The sequence below is a fragment of the Tyto alba genome, unplaced genomic scaffold (genome assembly GCF_018691265.1).
Source record: "Tyto alba isolate M040663 unplaced genomic scaffold, T.alba_DEE_v4.0 Super-Scaffold_2, whole genome shotgun sequence".
Classification (NCBI taxonomy): domain Eukaryota; kingdom Metazoa; phylum Chordata; class Aves; order Strigiformes; family Tytonidae; genus Tyto; species Tyto alba.
In genome coordinates this window covers 68593512-68611740 of record NW_024881282.1, presented here as the reverse complement: position 1 = coordinate 68611740, position 18229 = coordinate 68593512, and the positions used below count along the sequence as shown (strand labels likewise).

General features: G+C 36.5%; 1 protein-coding gene across 1 annotated transcript in view; it reads right to left on the bottom strand.

Moving 5' to 3' along the window:
* IL17REL (interleukin 17 receptor E like) overlaps nucleotides 1-18229 on the bottom strand; it is a 46589-nt gene that overhangs the window by 14995 nt on the left and 13365 nt on the right. Inside the window, exons 2-8 of the mRNA XM_033011480.2 lie at nucleotides 12855-12882; nucleotides 6950-7099; nucleotides 6057-6166; nucleotides 4403-4517; nucleotides 2688-2732; nucleotides 1772-1911; nucleotides 1536-1607 (exon numbers count right to left, since the gene is read on the bottom strand). Coding sequence (XP_032867371.2) covers nucleotides 1536-1607; nucleotides 1772-1911; nucleotides 2688-2732; nucleotides 4403-4517; nucleotides 6057-6166; nucleotides 6950-7099; nucleotides 12855-12882 — 660 coding nt within the window. The remainder of the gene's footprint in view (nucleotides 1-1535; nucleotides 1608-1771; nucleotides 1912-2687; nucleotides 2733-4402; nucleotides 4518-6056; nucleotides 6167-6949; nucleotides 7100-12854; nucleotides 12883-18229) is intronic.

Genomic DNA, 18229 nt, shown 5'->3' with positions numbered 1-18229 from the left:
CCCAAAACAGCCATTTTCATTTGTTCAGTTGAGTAGCTGACTGCATTAACTAGATCTCCATTGACTGTAAGAGTTTGGACATCTAATTCAAATGTAGATATCTACATCTCGACGTGTACATTCAGGCATCTTAACCCACAAGGTAAATCCTACCCCAAAATTCACTGAGAAACTAGGTCACATAATATCTTTATATCTTACCAAGATAATTTTAAATTGGTTTGGTGACTTTTTATTCCTTTTTATGAAAGATGCTCCAAAATTTCACTTCTCAGATTATCAGAAAAAAACCTGTAGCTATGCCAAATATACTCATGGAATGAAGTTTATCCCGCTTCTTCCGTGTGTCAAGAATGGCTTTAGCCTAAAAAAATCTTATAGAATCACAGAATACCAGGTTGTGAGGGACCTCAAGGATCATCTGGTCCAACCTTTATTGGAAAAAATCTGTTCTTTTTCCTTGTAAGTGACCCATCTGATGTGTATTTGGACAAGAAACATGTTTTCTCTTTGCATGTGTTGTACCAGGCTAATGAAAACATGTTCTTTGAATCTCCTTTACAAGACAGTCTCTCCATTACCTAACCATTCCAGATTTTTTATGCACATCTTCTATTTGAATTAATCTTTCTTGAATATGGATACAATATTTTCTACAGTATTTCAAAGAACACCTTGCCCATACTTTCTTGTTATCCTGGAATAATCTAACCCATTAGACCTTCGTTCACATTTACATCATGTAAGCATGTTAGTTTAATCATCCTGCGATGAACGATTACAACCAGATTTTTTTCCTCCGCTGTTATTTGTAAATGAGGACTTGCATCTTACAGGAAGAATTCTTTTTATTAGAGCAAGTGCATGAACTTGCACTTCATCCATTACACTTCATCCTCCTTTAGTTATTTCACATATGAAGACCCCTAGTCTGTTCCAGTTATCCTGACCCTCTTCCATTTTGATTACAGCTCTCATCTGTATTATCAGCAAATCTTATTAACGTGTTCCCACCTTTTGTGCCCGTGTCACTGATTAAAACATTTATATAAGAAATGCTGTAAATGTGGTACTTGAATAACCTTCCTCCTAGCACAGCCCCCTTCAACAGAATTGGTCTAGTTAGCCCTCCAGCTAGGTATTATCTACCATACTAATCTTGTTCTCACTCCCAGCTTCCTCAATTCCTCTTCCAGTTTCTCATGCAATACTATATCAAATGCTATGCTGAAATTCAGTCAGATTAAATTTTCTGTCTTTTCACTGCTCATAAAAAATCAGTCCAATTAATCTTACACAATACTTTCCATAAATTAATGTAAATTGTATCCCATTTTCTTATCTCCATGTTTTAATTAGTGTTTCCTAAAAAATCTCTTCTACATTTACATAATCATAAGGTCAGACAAGCCTTAGTCAAAAACTTAGGTCTAGAGCCTTTTTCTACAGATTTTTCCTCTTTTATTAGCACAAATCCCAGATAAAATTTCTTTAATCAGAAACACAAGTGTATACCAAATTCCAGACTGTATTACCTCAATGCAAAGACAAGGGAGTAGCTGAGAATATTTCAGAGAAACTGATTTTAAAGATTCCTTCCCTTTTATCTGAAATGGAAAAGATGGTCATGAATCCAGGGCAGTAAATGACTTTCAATAAAGCTAAATAAAGATCTAGAAGGCCATCTCCTATAACTATAACATCAATGAGCATTTCCACCTACAAGTCACCCCCACACCAGTTCAACAAACTGCTTTGAGCTTTAACTCACCACACCAAATGCTCCTACATCTTCACAGGTAAACCATTTGTGGCACAGACGAACATAATAATCTTGATCTCGAGGAAAGTTAGATACATTTACTGATATAATTTTCCTTGTCCTGTCTACATTATAATCAAACTTTCCAGCTGAAAAAGAAAATTCAAACATGAAATTATCACATCTGTTTCTTTTTTACTTTGTTATGTCTGATTTTGTTATTTCTTTATAAAAGGCACAGAATATATTTCATAACTTAATGGAGATGAAATTCAACATCTATAGATTCTTACCTACAATGTTTGAATTCTTATTTTATGAGATATTGCAATATTATTCCATTTTAAATTAGCACTGGCAATACTGAGAAGCCAGGACACCTACCGATTAAACCTCAACGTTACTACTTGAAATGTTATGTAGTTCATGTACAAATACTTTAAATATACACAGTAATACTACTACAAAAACTGATTATCCTAAGGTTCCAATTTCATTACATAGAGAATATGTGCAACTCTGTTAGACAAATGCAACATGTGGGGGGATGTTTTTTTTTTTTTTTTTATGTTTATGGGTATGCCAAAATCAGGATAGCAGTTTGGCAAATTAATTTCAGTCTATTTATGAGGTCTGTCTATAGACAAAATAGAAAATGAGCAATCTGAAGTGCATGAAAAGGCCACAAACCTATTTTCATAAGTTTAAGTATTAAATATGTTGTCATTGTCTTTATCTGCTATCTAGCATTTCCAAGTCAGTAAAAACACATTTTCCAGGATATTACCTATCAACTACATGGTAATTACAAGTAGTGGTAGTTGTAAATCATAATTTTTTTTCCTGCTTATTCAGCTATAAAAACATATCACTGTATAGGTCTCCAGAAATATCTCACAGCTTTAGATTGTGTAGATCAGCTCACCCGAACAAGCTGAAATATATTTTCCCACATCACTGTTTCTGCAATCTGCAAAATAGAAGCCAGAGTTTTCTTCAGTGCTGCTTTATTTGTATAGCTGTGTAAATAAACTGCCAAATTATCCAGTAGCTTCCCAACAGGAAACCTAACTCTTATCCCCCTTTTAAAAGGCAGATTTACATCCACTTCTAGATAAACAGCAAAAAAGAAAAGTACCCTCACAACACACAGAGATAATATCACAACTTGACTTAAGAAGCTATCTCACTAGTGTGGGGTTTCTACTGGAAAACCTCATCATCAGTTTAAGGTGGCAATGTAGGATATAACACTGCAGTACTTTACCTAGTACCAAACAATAATTTAATAATAGTAATAATGATAATGATAATGATAATGACAATGATAATGAAAATGATGATGATGATGGTAATAATAATAACAACAACAACAACAGTTATTCTTTACTTGAAAGCTACTCTTGTCGTTTACCAGGCTTGTTCCTCTGTTATAAACAACTGTGTATTTTTGCTATTCTGACTCTAAGCTTACAAAACACCCTATTTAGCTCCCAGGGGGCTTACCAGAATTAGAGGCCAGGCGACACTTTCAGAACTAATATCTAATATTTGTATCTCCAAAACTTAAATCTTGATTTAAGAACACTAAATCAGCTCCATAATGTGTTGCCTACTGTTTTCACCGCTCTTTGCTTAACTCGGTGTTAGAGCAGCTCTTTGCTCTTATTTCCCAACACAGTACTTTTCCCCAGAGAAATATTTCCTATTTTTATTTGTTTACTCACCCTTGTAAAGTCTTAAAATTGGGCTCTATAAAACCTTATTTTCCCCCTTCTTTATTCACAAATTACATATCTACATCAACAGTGAAACAGGATTTACCAAGAAAAGTAAAGGCTTTTTAAAAAAAAAAAAAACTTTACTTCTATGAAAGTGTAAAACAGCCACATGTCTGATACTGTGTGCAAGGGATGTTACTGTACCAAGGGGCAAGGGCAAGACCTACCCCCCCCGGCTCTGGAGATGTGAAGGCAGGACAAACGCGGGCACTGAATCAAACAAAGGCACTCATATCATTTTTTTCACCACCATTTTGTGCAGTTGTCTCCACTAGCCACACTGTATCTTGGTTGGACCACAGTGCTGAACCTATTTTTATATGCATATGGTAGGCACTTTACCCCCAAAACATGGAAAAATGCTACCTCGTCTTATCCAGTTACACGGAAAGATCAATAGAACAGCTAGCAAATGAAAGTAAAAAGAAAAATTTCTTTACACTTTCTTGTTAAGCTTTTCTCAATCTCTGAAGCCACCTGTGGCCTAACTATTCAAAGAAGCAGAGGCTCCATCTTATGCACAGAGGGCACACAGGGCTGAACCTGCAGCCAGAGAAAGAACACATGCCAGTCACAAGAAAGACAATTAGGAAAAATACATAGTGTAGCTCAGTTTTCCATGTACGTTTAGATATAAACTTTGGTCTCTGTTTTTTATAGCAAGTCAGAAATTTATATGCACAAACTAAATCATGGAAATGTAGAGTGAGACTGTTTCTGGCATACATGATCTACCAGTTAGATTGGTGTATCCCAGAATGTCACTTGCCTCTGCATATAGGTTTTTTTGGTTTGGTTTGTGCTTTTTCTTTGAAAAGATGTTTTCTTGAAAAACATCTGGTTTAAGATGTTTTCCTACCTTCAACATAGTATTCCTGACTCAGCTTGACTTCACAGTAATTTGGTACTGTTTTCATGGTCACATAGATGTGTTGTGCTACATTGACTTCAATGCAATTGAATTGTACCTGTACCTGTTTAAAACATTTATAAAATCAGGTTTGTGTGTGACTTCCAGCATACATGAAAACCACTGGTTATCAGATTTAAGCAAGTAATATTCTTTGTTCAGATTTATTTATATTTACAAGGAACACTAAAGTAGTCTCAGATATTTTAGCAAGAATGCAAAAGAAGCAGATACCACTTAATGAAAGGATTTCAGAGCATCATTACTTCTAATCCAGGGTGTTGCTGTATTCTTCACTTCAAGAAATCCAAATATCTACAAACTATCAAATAATCCTAAAAGCATAGAAATACAGGGACCCAGTGCTTATTGAACTTCAAAAGCAAAAAGGTCTTTCGTACTACTGAATATCCCAGTTCCTAGGTGTTTTTACAAGCAAAACCACTTGCAGAAAAGGAAAAAAAATGTCTGCTTAAACATTTAATGGCAACTTCAGCAAATTTATTCATTCCAGTAACAGTTTGTGAGAGAAAAAGTAATTTAGAAGAGAAAACTTAAGGTCCGGTTATAGCAGGTCATTCCCTCAGTCATAGTAGTAACTTAAACTCCATATAAGTTTTCGTGATGAATATACTGGTGTTTGGTACCAGTATGGGTACCAAACTTTGGAGGGTAAAAGACACCTTATGTCACCATTCTAGTTACTGAACTGAAATTAAGAAAAACTGAAACTAAGAAAATTTCATTAAATATGTTTTTTGAGTCTTTCCTATAAATTTATCTTACTCTAAAAGCTACCAATTGTTTATTGCTGGCCCTGCATTGCCTATAGGTGCATCTGATCATCGAGCAATGCAGAGCATAAACTGCAATTGCAGTTTGGGAGAAGAATATTGTTTTACATGTGCAATCCATATAACATTTACAAAGCACATGAAGTATTTTGTGTCCCATTTTGTATGGGATTAATGTAATCCCATTTTGTATGGGATTAATAACCATTATCCACCAGTAATTGAAAGCAAAAATTCATGTCTTTTAAACAGTTGGTCAAGGATGGTTCGTTGTTTTTTTTTTTTCCTAGTTGCAAATTTTAATAAAAAATACTTCTGGGTTTAGTTCAGTAAAAAAATGTACTCTGCTGTTGCAATTATTACCATGAGTTTAGGACAGATGTGTACAAGTGTTTATGCACTTGGCTGTCTTCTAGATGTGTAAATTCCATTGTCATGGTTGGACTTAAATAAATAGCATGTAGGCACTTAAAATCCCTGTGGCATTGTGCTTCCTAGCAATTGGAGTTACAAAATCTTCCCCACAATTTGGTGGGCACAAAAAGAAAGCTAGCAAGATTGACAAGAAAATGAGGCTTTGCAGAGGCAGCTTCTCATGCAAAAAAAGTGGAAGAAGTATGAAAACGGTGGAGAACTGAATTTATAGGTTATAAAACGACATTTTGTCACAGAGTTTCATTTCACAATGCTGAAGCATACATTTCATTGCAGTTTTTCACAAAATCAATAAGAGAAGAAAATGAGATACTAAAAATCAATTTTTTTACAAAGGTTTATAAACATTTAAAGAAAAAAAAAAAGGAGTCTACCTTCTTTCCATTAAGCATCTTGCTTTTTTTCCTAGCAAATCTCACATTTGTACACTGACATTGCTGAGTGTCCAGTGAAAGAGAACATATTTCCAGCCCACGGATATTTTCTGTAATGAGTTAGGAATAGATTTCAAAACTATAATTTGAGAATCTTTAAGAAAAACAAAAAATAAATTAAAATATACTATTTCGTAAACTTTCCTTTTAAGCAAAAGGCACATGTATTTTATCATTGTTAAAAAAAGGAGCATTATATATAACACACACATGGAGGTAGGAGCAAGGATTTAGTACAGATTGCTATAAATTAAAGCTTTAATTATGAAAATTCTTATGCAAATTTTAAAAAATAAACCTACTATCTCTGAGTGAAGCACACCAGGAAATATCTCAATGGTAACACACAAAGCACATGATAGGTGTTGCTAGTGAAAATAGACTATGCACAAAAAGTTTGAGTGCTTTCATTTTATTTTAGTGCAGAATTGTAACTTCAGGTGCATAAACTGTTTCTCCTTCTGTTGAGGCAGTCGCTCATGTCTGAGTTACCAGGGCAGACAGAATTAGCGTGTACATGCATGCACGCACACGTGTCAGAGCAAGAAAGAAAAGGGCAGCAGTATTCTTGGGGCATTGGTAGAGGACATGTTAAGTGTATTATGTTGGAAGTAAAAATTCAGTTGTCTTGAACTCATTATCTCAGTCTTCATTCCCTTGAGAAGGGCCATGGCTTTATCCTGGTTTGTAGTAAAATATTTTCACAAAAAATATCTAATATAATTACATGAAAGCAGCTTGGACACAAATCTTACAATAAGGAACAAACTTTAGCCGAACAGCTATAAATAGAAAGTAAGCAGAAGTGATTCGGTAGCAAATCGACTTCCTACCATCCAGGCTCAGAGTTCCTTTAATGTTTAAATGAAGAGAGCATGGGCTTCCTTGGACACATTTCATCACTGTTGAGATCTTCATGCTTTTCAGTACCATAGAAGATAAAGATGCAGGAGCATCATGGCAGAAGCTGTTAAAAACGCCACCTGCAAATGCAAATACAAAGACAGAGAAATCTCACTGTGCACAGGACATCTAGGGGAGAGAAAGCATCAAAGGTGAAGCTTCAGCTCTAGTGAAGTCAGTAGGAAAGACACCTTCGACTTCAGCAAAGCCAGTACTTCTGATAAGACTTTCACATGGCCAACATAGCTAGTTGGCTTCACTAGTGATTCAGGGGTGTTGGAAAGAACTACATTACTGACGGTGTTTGATAATATATTTCATGGTTTAGGGAAGTGTTGACCCACAAGAGGAAGGAATCACACTTCTAACAGTTAAGGCTAGTAGAGCACACCTGGTCTAGTAGTATTTTTAAATAATCAAATCTGCTAGATCATGGTTAGACTAATAGTTTATTTAAACTTTTTCTCAAAACCATTAGCTGTGGATTGTGAGCACTCTCATAGGTAGCATTTTAATTTTAGGATTGGCTGATGGTCTCAACTGCTGTTAAAATATCACTTTCACACAAGAGGGCACCATTGCATTCCTAGTTATGGAAAAATCCCTTGCACCTACAGGATTTCCTTCTGCTTTAGACCAGAACAGCAAGAGCAGAATAAATGTTATCCAGATCTTCTTCAAGGTGTAAATGGTAGGCACAGAACACAGTTTCTATGTCTCATCTTATTTTCCCATGGAAATTTAGGCATCACAAAGTTTTAGGATATTGGTTTGCACAGCTGCTTTCTGTAGGTTAATGTAAAAAAAAAAAAAAAAAACAAAAAAAAAAAAACAACAACAAAACCAAACCAGTCTTATGGGCCCAAATCTCACCAGTTAGCCATATATCATCTCTTTCTACTTCTCAGACTGCCCTGCACAGAAATCAGTTATTTATTTATTAATTTATGTTGGTACAGTAGATTTAATACCCAATGCACTCCTTGGGTTTCTCTACCTCACATACATTGTTTGCAGTCCCAAAAATTAAGAGTTCAAGAAACTACCAGACTAAATAGCCAGGGAATTGGGGTTTGTCCCTTGGCTTTGTGGCACAGAATGCAGCACACTTCATTTTAGCTGTAACTATGTCATAACCATTTATTTGAAATATTTTTTACCCTTCCCACCTTGATACATAGCATGAAAGTTAAAAGACACCCAAGTAAAACAAAGTATTTTACTGCACTATCTCCTTCCCCTGGGGAGAGGCTGGAAGAACAGAAAACATTTGACTCTTATTAGTCACACTGCTTAACATACTCCTAGAAGGAGTTCAACTGGTATAGCAAAGAGCATAGTTTGAAACAGCAGTTCCACGATACTGTGCTTGACATAAAATACAGGATAACACTCTTAAATCATCAGGAAAAGGTGCATCCCTCAATGTCTAGTCAAGAATTGTCAAGCATGGATGCCCAATGATTTGCATGGAAGTTCTCACAGAGAAAAGTTAGAGTGTGGAGGAGGAGGAAGAAGGGCAAAGTTTATCCTTCCTTACCCCTCCAAACCCTCCAGTGAAGGGAAGTTCTCTGAATTTAAAGACAGAAAGTGTATTAACCTGTACAGGACCTCCTTCTATAATATGAGATCCTGTCTTTCACAGTGTCCAGTCGCAGCTGAAGCCCATTGTCAAGGACCAGATAATGATAAGTGCAGGACGTGAAGATAGGTAGAAATAAATGTGGTACCTTAGCTTAAATCTGTCAGGCCTTAAGGTGCCCTCACACTTGGTACCAGGAGAAATAAGTCCTGCATGATACATATCAAAAGTCAGACAGGACAAATGCTTCACACTTGAATCTCCACTCCGTTATCCTGGTTTGGTGCCATTAAGCACCTTTTGGAGGCAGCAGGATATGCTGATATGAGCGAAGTGGAAAAGAATGGAGAAACAAGGGCACTTTACCTCAACTGACAGTAGAGTCAACTCTCAATTATCCAAAGTAATATTGGCAGTGAGAGAAGACAATTTGTGCAAACCAAAGAAAAAACACAGATCATTCAAAATATACAAATTAGGCTTTAAGAGCAGTGGAGTACATTGACATTTGAAGAATTTGTAAATGTTTCCACAGAGATGAGGCAGCCTTAAGGAGTACAGTGCACAGGAGCCAGATGTGAACACTGTATTCTGTGTTCCAAGAATGGGTGGTGTAATAACCCTGAAGGTATCTCAGGATGGAAAACTATTGTACAACACCCAATCAATCCACTCACAGTTAATTGGGAGGTTATTATATTGTAAAACTACCTAATAACTATTACTAGTTACGTGATAAGTGGTGATTAGTTTTCTGTCTCTTTGCCCAAAAACATGTTTTCTTGACTGCATCATATGACATGCAGTTGTGGATACCAAATTGTGTCCGGGAACAACTGCTTCTATTTAATTCCTTGGTTGTTGGTGTGAATTTCTTGATCCAGGCCTATAATCTTGCCCATTCCCATGTCTGTGCAGAAATGATATAAGGAAAGAGCAATGTATATATACACATTGTCAAAGCTGACAGTTCTTTACAAAATATTGTGTTTGGGTGAATTTGACCATATTATTTGACCCTACAAATTTTTAGGAGAGACTGTAATGTAATGACTTATTGAATTCAGTCCTTAGTTATTACTGCCTGAGTTATGGCATTATCAGATGTCACAGTCTTGGAACTATCTCAGCAGTATCCTAAATCATACCTAGGTGCATTACTGACACTGGATCAGTATCGGGCAGATACACAAACACAATTTTAGGGACTTCTGTCTGTCCATAAGCAGGGACGCTGTCCTCCTTGATCACAGTTTCTACCTTCAAACAGAACAAATAAGTAATATACTGGATAAAATTAAATTACTCTTCCACTTTGGATTTTTTTCCATTAATTTTATGATACATTTTGAGAATTGCAAAAGATGCTGCAAAACTCATTAATAATAATTTAAAAGGCAATATTAGTTTTGGATCACAATAAATATATGATTCAAGGAAAAGCTGACAGAAAATAATTTTCACTCAGTAAATCACCATAGTATGAGACTCATTTCTGACTAATTCTTCAGTAAATTCTTACCTTATTGTCTTTAAATCCCCCCCTAGATACTTTCCTCTGGAACACACACCCCTTTCTTTTTCTCATGAGTAGTTTGATTTACACCCCAGCATACATAAAGATACATCTTGCTACACAGACCATCTGCTGAGTAAATTTTGCCTAAATTTTGTGTTTATGTAATTACAGTTATGTTTATAACTGTAATTAGCCCTACATGCGAGAAGGATTGTTGCTGTAATAAAAGATTCCTTAATTATGGACACATATATGCCCAGGCATAAAGAAGCCAAGGCTTATTATTCAGCATGTAGACATTTTCCTTGTACTTTTGCCATCAGTTCAACCACAGCATATTTTTTTTTATCTGATGATGCAGCAATCAACCCAGAACTGTCACGACAGCAAAACACACCTTATGTACACTTGGATAATAGAAGTCAGAGCTGAGCAATGAATACGCAATAGAAATGATTAGGTGGATAATTTGAAGCCTCGGGCAAGAAGATGAAGTTGGAGAACAGCAAAAAAATTGCAGAGAAAACACATTAATAACAGATCCGAGCCAATACCAAATAGAAAATCCTAACTGTTTTTTGGTCTGATATTTTCTCCCTACAAGAACTGTAAGAACCTGAAATACTTAGGATACTGACAGTACTAAATCTGTGAGCATATCTAAAGGACACTAAAATTGCTTCACTGGAACATCATTCCATGAGTATAAATCACAGTAACATTTCAAACTTATTTACATATGATTTACCACAGTATCTGCTGCAGCATCTGTGCATTAGGATGATTCAACAAAATTCATAAACTAGATATGCTCTCCTAAGATAACCACATGGTGCACTTCAGTTAATAAATACCAAAATACACTACTTAAAAGTACTTATACTAATTATTAAATTGATTAAATTTCAGACTGACAGCCTCTCTTTCACAATAGATTTCAATGCACAGTAAATTAGAAGGGTTTCACAACTGTATGTTCAGAAAATATTTCAAACTTTCAAGTATATTGGACAACATGGTAATATACTGTGCCAAATACATTTTCTGAGGGTGCAAGCCTTTTTTAAAATCATTGATATATTGATATCAATGCCTGGATATATTGCAATGAATTTCAAATACTACAGTAGCCCTTATGTACTACTAATAGTCTAGAAGAGCAGGAGGGAGAAGGCAGAGTCAAAGTTACCTGCCAAATACTACTGAGCTGATAGCTGCAAATTCCAGGAAATAAAGTCATCTTTTTGTTGCAGCTAAAAGCAGTGACTGATGTAAATGTGCTCCATTATACAGTTAAAGTCTTTTAAGGTAATTTTATCTAAAAAAATAAATAATAGAAATAATTGCTATAGAAAAGGAAGTATGGAAATTGGTATACACCCACTGTTGCACAAGTGAATTAGGTTGAAGACTAAAAAAATGGTTTTTCATCACCCCTATAAGGCTGAGTCATCCTACATGTTACTTGTATTAAAGATAAGTGATAAGTCATTTTCAGGCAGCACTAAATACCTACAATCAGCTCTGCTTCATATACACCACCTTGAAAGATAAGGATCGTTAGCTTACAAACTCTTCAGTGCCCAAAGTCTACATCCAGCTAAGAGCTAAACATCTAGTTTAAGCTTATGTGCATCACCTAAGCACCTCTGGCAGTCAGTAAAGAGGGAGAACCCCTCTCACTTCCCTCCCAGCACATAAATCACCTTCTCCTAAAATGGGTGGAATGAATCACAACCTCGTGGTACTGTAGTGAGTCTCCACTATCTAGATCTGCATTTGTGTAATACCCAGCACAGATTTTAACTCATAACCAACAGTACTGCAGGTGTCCTTCCCTTTGAGAGCAGGGTTGAATGGTTTGGTTTCCTCAGCCTGTGCTGCCCGAGGGCATGGAGGCATTCTTGAGCTAGGCAGAGCAAAGGTCAACACCCCTGTTTCTTCTTCCCCATAGTTCGTGTAACTAGCCGCTCAGCTGCTTAATCCTGAAAATATTAATTCACAGTCCTTGAATCAGCCACTGATGGTTCACTCTGCTCACTGGCAGAAGACTATAGACTTTTTCAGGTGGGACTTTTAACTGCAGCCCTTCCACAGCCGTGTTCTTTCTCTCTACCTCAACACGCCCCGTATGTGCCGTGCTTTCAGAGTCAGACTCATGACCGCTGACGTTCGGCTCGCGCCCCTCACCACAGCATCAGCATCTCACACGCTTGTGGCTCAGCATCACGGCTTCTCCCTGTCCGTGGACTCTGCCACGCGGATCCAGGAAAGGCACTGTGGAGACAAGCAGTGCTCAGAGCTGGGCCTCCAGCTAGCACTGTCTTCTCAGAGGGGACTGCCTGCAAGGCAGCTGCCTCCTACTTCCCCATCAAGTGACTGTGTGCACTGGAGGAGTGACTGGTGGAGGCTTCAGAGTTCAGGTAATTGAAGAGTTTGTGTTATTACTGTCGGCAATAATAAGAAGTAGAAGCAATAAAAACATGCGAAATGACTAAGCAAATACTCCCAACGACCATTTATGGTAAGGAAAATTATAAAGCAACAATACACTGTCATTCTTAACCTATTATTTATCAGAGCCTACCAATTTCCAATGTTTTGTACAAGGAAACCGGTGGTAAATACCCTGTCATGACAGTGATCTGATGTCATCAGGAAAGTGGGTTTATTATCTGTAATAATTTATCTTTCAAAAACAAATGTAGTACAAATGTGAATGATGCATACTCACTGGAAGGTTTGCTTTTACAATGAATCCCCTGCAAACAGAAACAAAAATATTATAAAAGCTGAAGTAACAATAAAAATAAATATTGTCTTATCATTGTACACAAATACAAACATACCTTAAGCAAGTAAACATATTCACAGTCCACAATAGAAATCATTTTCAAGATAAAAAATACATTCTCAAATACAGTGAAACTGCACATCACTACTGCATATGACAGCATGATATGTATGGGGACACAAGATCAGCATTATCCTTATTTTCATGTATTTCCACTGAGTTGTAATTGTTATAGCAAGTATAAAGGTTCCATCAAATTCAGACATCATCTTATCAGGTACTGTCATTCACACTGACCAACAGCTTATTTATTGTTTTGTCAGTCTTTACAATAGACTACTTCATACCAGGGCAAAGAAACTAAGCATTTTTTAATGGAAGATATCTAGAACACTATTGAATATTATATGATTTTTAGAAGATCACACTAGGCCAATGGAAGGAAGTATTATAGTAATTGCAAATGAAGGTTAGAAATAAGACTTGCCTTCTTATTTCTGAGAACTATCTGGCTCAAAATCCTGAAAATTAAATTACGCAAGCACAGTATGTACCATCTTCAAGTGTAAAAGTGGTTTTGTAAGAGGCAAAGTGAACCTGATACGGAGATTTTAACAAGTTCTCGGCTATCTTTTAGACAAAATATATCCAATTTCCCACTAAAATTAACACTTAACCACACACTAAAATTCTGTAGAGTATAAAAATAGCAAATCTTATTTAACTACTATGCAAGTCATTCTAAAGAAAGGCTATTACTTAGCCAGCAAATACTGTTTTCTGCTGTTCTGGCATTCAAGTTTTGGACATAGCACATACCAGTATTCCTTTGTATATGGCATATATGTTCCCCTCTGCTTTCCCTTAAAATCAGTGTCTTATTCACAGAGATGCTTTTGTCACACCCACAGAAGGAGCAGGCACCACCTTGCCTCCTCTGCTCTCAAGCGGACTGACAGCTCCCAGTCCTTTTAAAACATTTTAGGATCTTGTTTAGAGGTTTAGAGCCAGCAAAAGTCTCTTAGTGGACTTTTGGAAGTTCTCAAGTTGTAGACAAACACAGAGACTGCAGCCTAGGTAAGCATTAGCATGTCATAAAATAAATATTGCTTGGTCTTCCATGAAGCTTTCGTCCACAGGAAATTCTGTCCTTCTCATAAATACAGCTCTAGGGAAAAATCATATTATTGCTGTAGGTGAGAAATAGCAGCATGTGAGTTACCCTGTGGCAGCTGCCTGGAGTACCTGAGAAGTGTGTTTTCTGTCCTTCATCGCTGCTTTTAAGATTTTAGCTAGATTAGCTTGTTTTTAAAGAAGGTCTTAATAAAACCAGGGACCAGTATCTAACCTGTATTAGTTCTCATTCCTTGGTCCTTTTGTCACTTTTATTTTTAATAATCACTTCTGGAGGTTAAGTTGTCATCTTTTACAATTGGTAGTTTGTCACTATGACATAAAACTGCAGGTGCATAAAAGGTGGTAACTTCTTATAGAAAGTTAGAGATCATCATGTACTTTCATAGACCAAAGTTTATCAAAATTACTTGTGACATTGTTAAAGATATTACTCTGACTGCTTTTACACAATACTAGATTGACACTGAAAGAAATAGGGCCTGTTGTGATAGGACAACTCTGTCAACTGTTGTGATAAGGATCCTCTTAAACTAATTTTCAGACTGGACACAAGGAAGACATTTTTTATGATGAGGGTGGTGAAACACTGGAACAGGTTGCCCAGAGAGGTGGTAGATGGCCCCTCCCTGGAAAGATCGAAGGTCAGGTTGGACAGGACTCTGAGCAACCTGAGCTAGTGAAAGATGTCCCTACTCATTTCAGAGGGGTTGGAATAGATGACCTTTAAAGGTGTCTTCCAACCCATACTATTCTATGATTCTATAAAGGAAATCAAACTTCTTTACGTAACCATTCTAAAACTGAGATACTTCTATTTCATTGGTTTTATAAATTCCTCAAATCCTCCTGAATGATTGAAAAAATCTAACTTATGAGACCTCATTTATGCTGTAACGTGTTCATATAAATATTTGTCACTTATTAATTATGTCTACCCCCAAAAAAAAAAATCTTAATTGGTCGTTTGCTGATTCTCCCAATGCACATTCATCAATAGAAAGACTATAGCTTTCTGAATAATTCAGTGCAACACTAAACCAATAAAAGTGGAACATGCCAGATCATATAAAACTAGTGGAATTTTAACTGCTGTTTCAAAGCCCTAATTTTGAATTATTTCTTATCAAACCCTGCAGGAGAATGCAGAAGAACAATTTGAATTCAGTTTCTTTACTTGAGATTATCCCATGGCCTTAGGGAGTGGAATAGGCAAATATACAAAATTACTGCAAAAAATCAAGTGAGTGAGTGAGTTAGGGAATTAGCTTTCTTGATGAGAAAACCTAACTGTTGAATCAACTAATTGTTGAGCCACTGCTGACTGGAAGAAATTAATCTCTCATGAGGTTGATAATTTAGCAAATTACTTCCATATTTTTAGCTTCCCAATTTGCAGCCAGACTATTGAAAATATTTTGGTTAGGTGGCTTGAGAAAGTTCCCAATTGCCAGTCAAAATTTCTTAGAACATCCTCTTTAAACTAACTTCTCTAGTCATTCTTTCTGGTTACAGTCATGGTGCAAAAATACATTAGGAAAAAATCAAGATCCCATTGAAGTAAACAACAAAAAATTCACACAACTCAGAGGATTCAGCCTTTTACTTAAAGAAGGCCAGTGCTTTGAAGCCCCAGTTATGACACCTGAAAATTGTGTGTAAATAAATTATCTTAAGTTGCAAACATGAAAAAAAAACAACACCCAATTCTGTGGGGCTGTGGAATGATGCAAAAATCCTCCTGTACTTTCTAGTCTATCCTAATTATCATTTTTCACTATTGCTCAGATGAATCCTACCATCTGAGCTCTTTCCAGTACCATCTTGCATTTATTTGCTCATCTTCTCCATGGAAAAAAGAAAGATATCCGTCAGTGATTTTTGTACTGGTAGAGAGATGTTTTCTCTTTCTTGGGCACTTGGTTTTGTTCTGGGTGAGGAGTTGTTGGGAAGGTTTACATAAATAATCAAACATTTGCACAAACATTTGCCAGTTACATTGAGCACTTGGTCACAGCTCAATTCATTTTTTTTAATAAGTGTTTCTGTTTTATTGTATAATACCAAGGGGGGTGGGAGTAGTATTTTTCGTTTATAATTATTTTGCAAAATAGTCAAAAGAGACCATTTGTCTCAAAGAAGAACTCAAATAAATTAACCAAGTTCCTTCCCCCCCTCCCCCTTCTATATCTTTTGTTTTCAGGAATTTTCAGTCATGAATGCAATAGAAAAACATAACACACTAAAACCAGAATGGAAATTTTCTTCCCTTTTCACAAATGCCGTGGGTGTCTTTTATGCAAAAATAAGATCCTGAACGATAGTACATTTTACTCCTATACTGACAGTGTGTTTGATTCATATGTGCTTTGGCAAAGAGCCTAGGCAAAATACACTTACACAATGCACAAACAGTTAGGGATTTTCCTATTTCTCTAGGGTTTTCCCCATTTGTGGTATTACTCAACTGTAGCTAGAGGTTATCTGAACAGACACCACCAACGTGCAGCATTGTGAATAGAAGGTGTGATGCCAACATTTTAGCTAGCACAGCAACTTCTCCTCAATCTAAGTCAATTGTAATATCACATTATTTTGTTTAAAGACTGTAGAGAAGAAGGTGAGATCAGCAGGGGAAGACTTGGATTTGGGGGCACAGAGAAACTGAATTGTGGAAATTCTTCCATGAATGTTCTGTCATGCAGGAAGGAGTCTGAGGCAAATTTGGTTTCACTGTCTACCTGTTAGCTCTTCTGTACCTCATTAATAGAAGAGTTGGTGGCAGCTCTTCCACCAAGGAATATTAATATGCCTGAAAATGGCTTAAAATGTTTTCTTTAATTGGGACCAGGTTGTCAGACACTTAACATTTATTCATTATGCTGACTACATTAGAAAAATCAGTGGATGTAGAGTAAACAATTTTTCCCCCTTTTGAGAGAACATCAGTGGCAGAGCTATTACCTACATTCATACTTCACAGGGCAGAGAAAAAAGGAACATGACCATATTCTGATGTTTCCCCCTATTCCAGCAATTTCTGTTCTTTGACCACCATTAAAAAAAAGAAAAAAAACAAGGGACTGTATGTATTCTTACAACATAGGAAAAGTGTGGTCTTGCAATAACCAATGCTGAAATTGTAGCCAAAATGCTGATAAAGATGATGAATTTAATCACGTTCTTTTTGATTTCCAGTTGAGAGGGGATGGTCTCCACCAATCCATCTTATTCTGCACACAGTTAGAAAGGATCTCCCAATGGGTCTAGTCCCCTGAAACCACAGTTACCACATCATCTAATCCCTTTCAAAAACTAGTGAAGCTTCATTTTAAAATCAGTCAGACTTTCACGTGCACTGCTCCAATAGCCAAGACTATTACAGAAGCCCTCTTCCCTGATAGCACCAAAGCTTTTAATTTCTAACTTAAACACAATAACAGTTAGCTTGCATTGACTTCTGATTGTACCCATTATCTTTTCACTTAAACAGATGCTTTCCACCTTGGAATTTACTTTCCAGTTATCCACAACCAGTAATATATCTTTTCTCTACCACCAGAAATATACCTTTTCTCAGCTTTTTTGCAAGACTATAAAAGCCAAGCTCTTTTATTCCTCTCTAATAAAACAGGCTTTCCTTCTTATCATCACTCTTCACAGCAGCTATTTCTACTTTAATGCATTTGTCCAAATGGAGTGATCAGAACCACATATAGTTCTGATGATGTTTTCCACTAGGGTTTACCTGGTGCCTTGTAAAGCAGTAATATCCTTTGTCGTAATTGGGAGCACCACAACCATGTCATATCAGTAGTTATCCTCCAATACAGAGAGGGAGATACTTACCCCTTTCTATGTAAGCAATCCAGCAGCAGCTTTCTTTTCTTCATCTGCTCACCCCATTCAATTCTTTGAAGGAAGAGCCTACAGATTCCTAAATTATTTCTCATGACTTCTAGTGAAAAACCTGACCATGCTAATGTGATCTCAATCACCTTCATAAAGAAAAAGGTCTTTGGGCGCTGGAGAGCCACAGTCAAAGTGATATGGATCTGTACAATTTAAGAACTTTGTGTGGAAACAGAGAGGATTCTGAGCTGTATCATAAGCTCCTCGGCCTATCAACAAATAACTGTAATTTCTTTCAGTTAGACCCAGAAAGTATCCAGGGACAACTT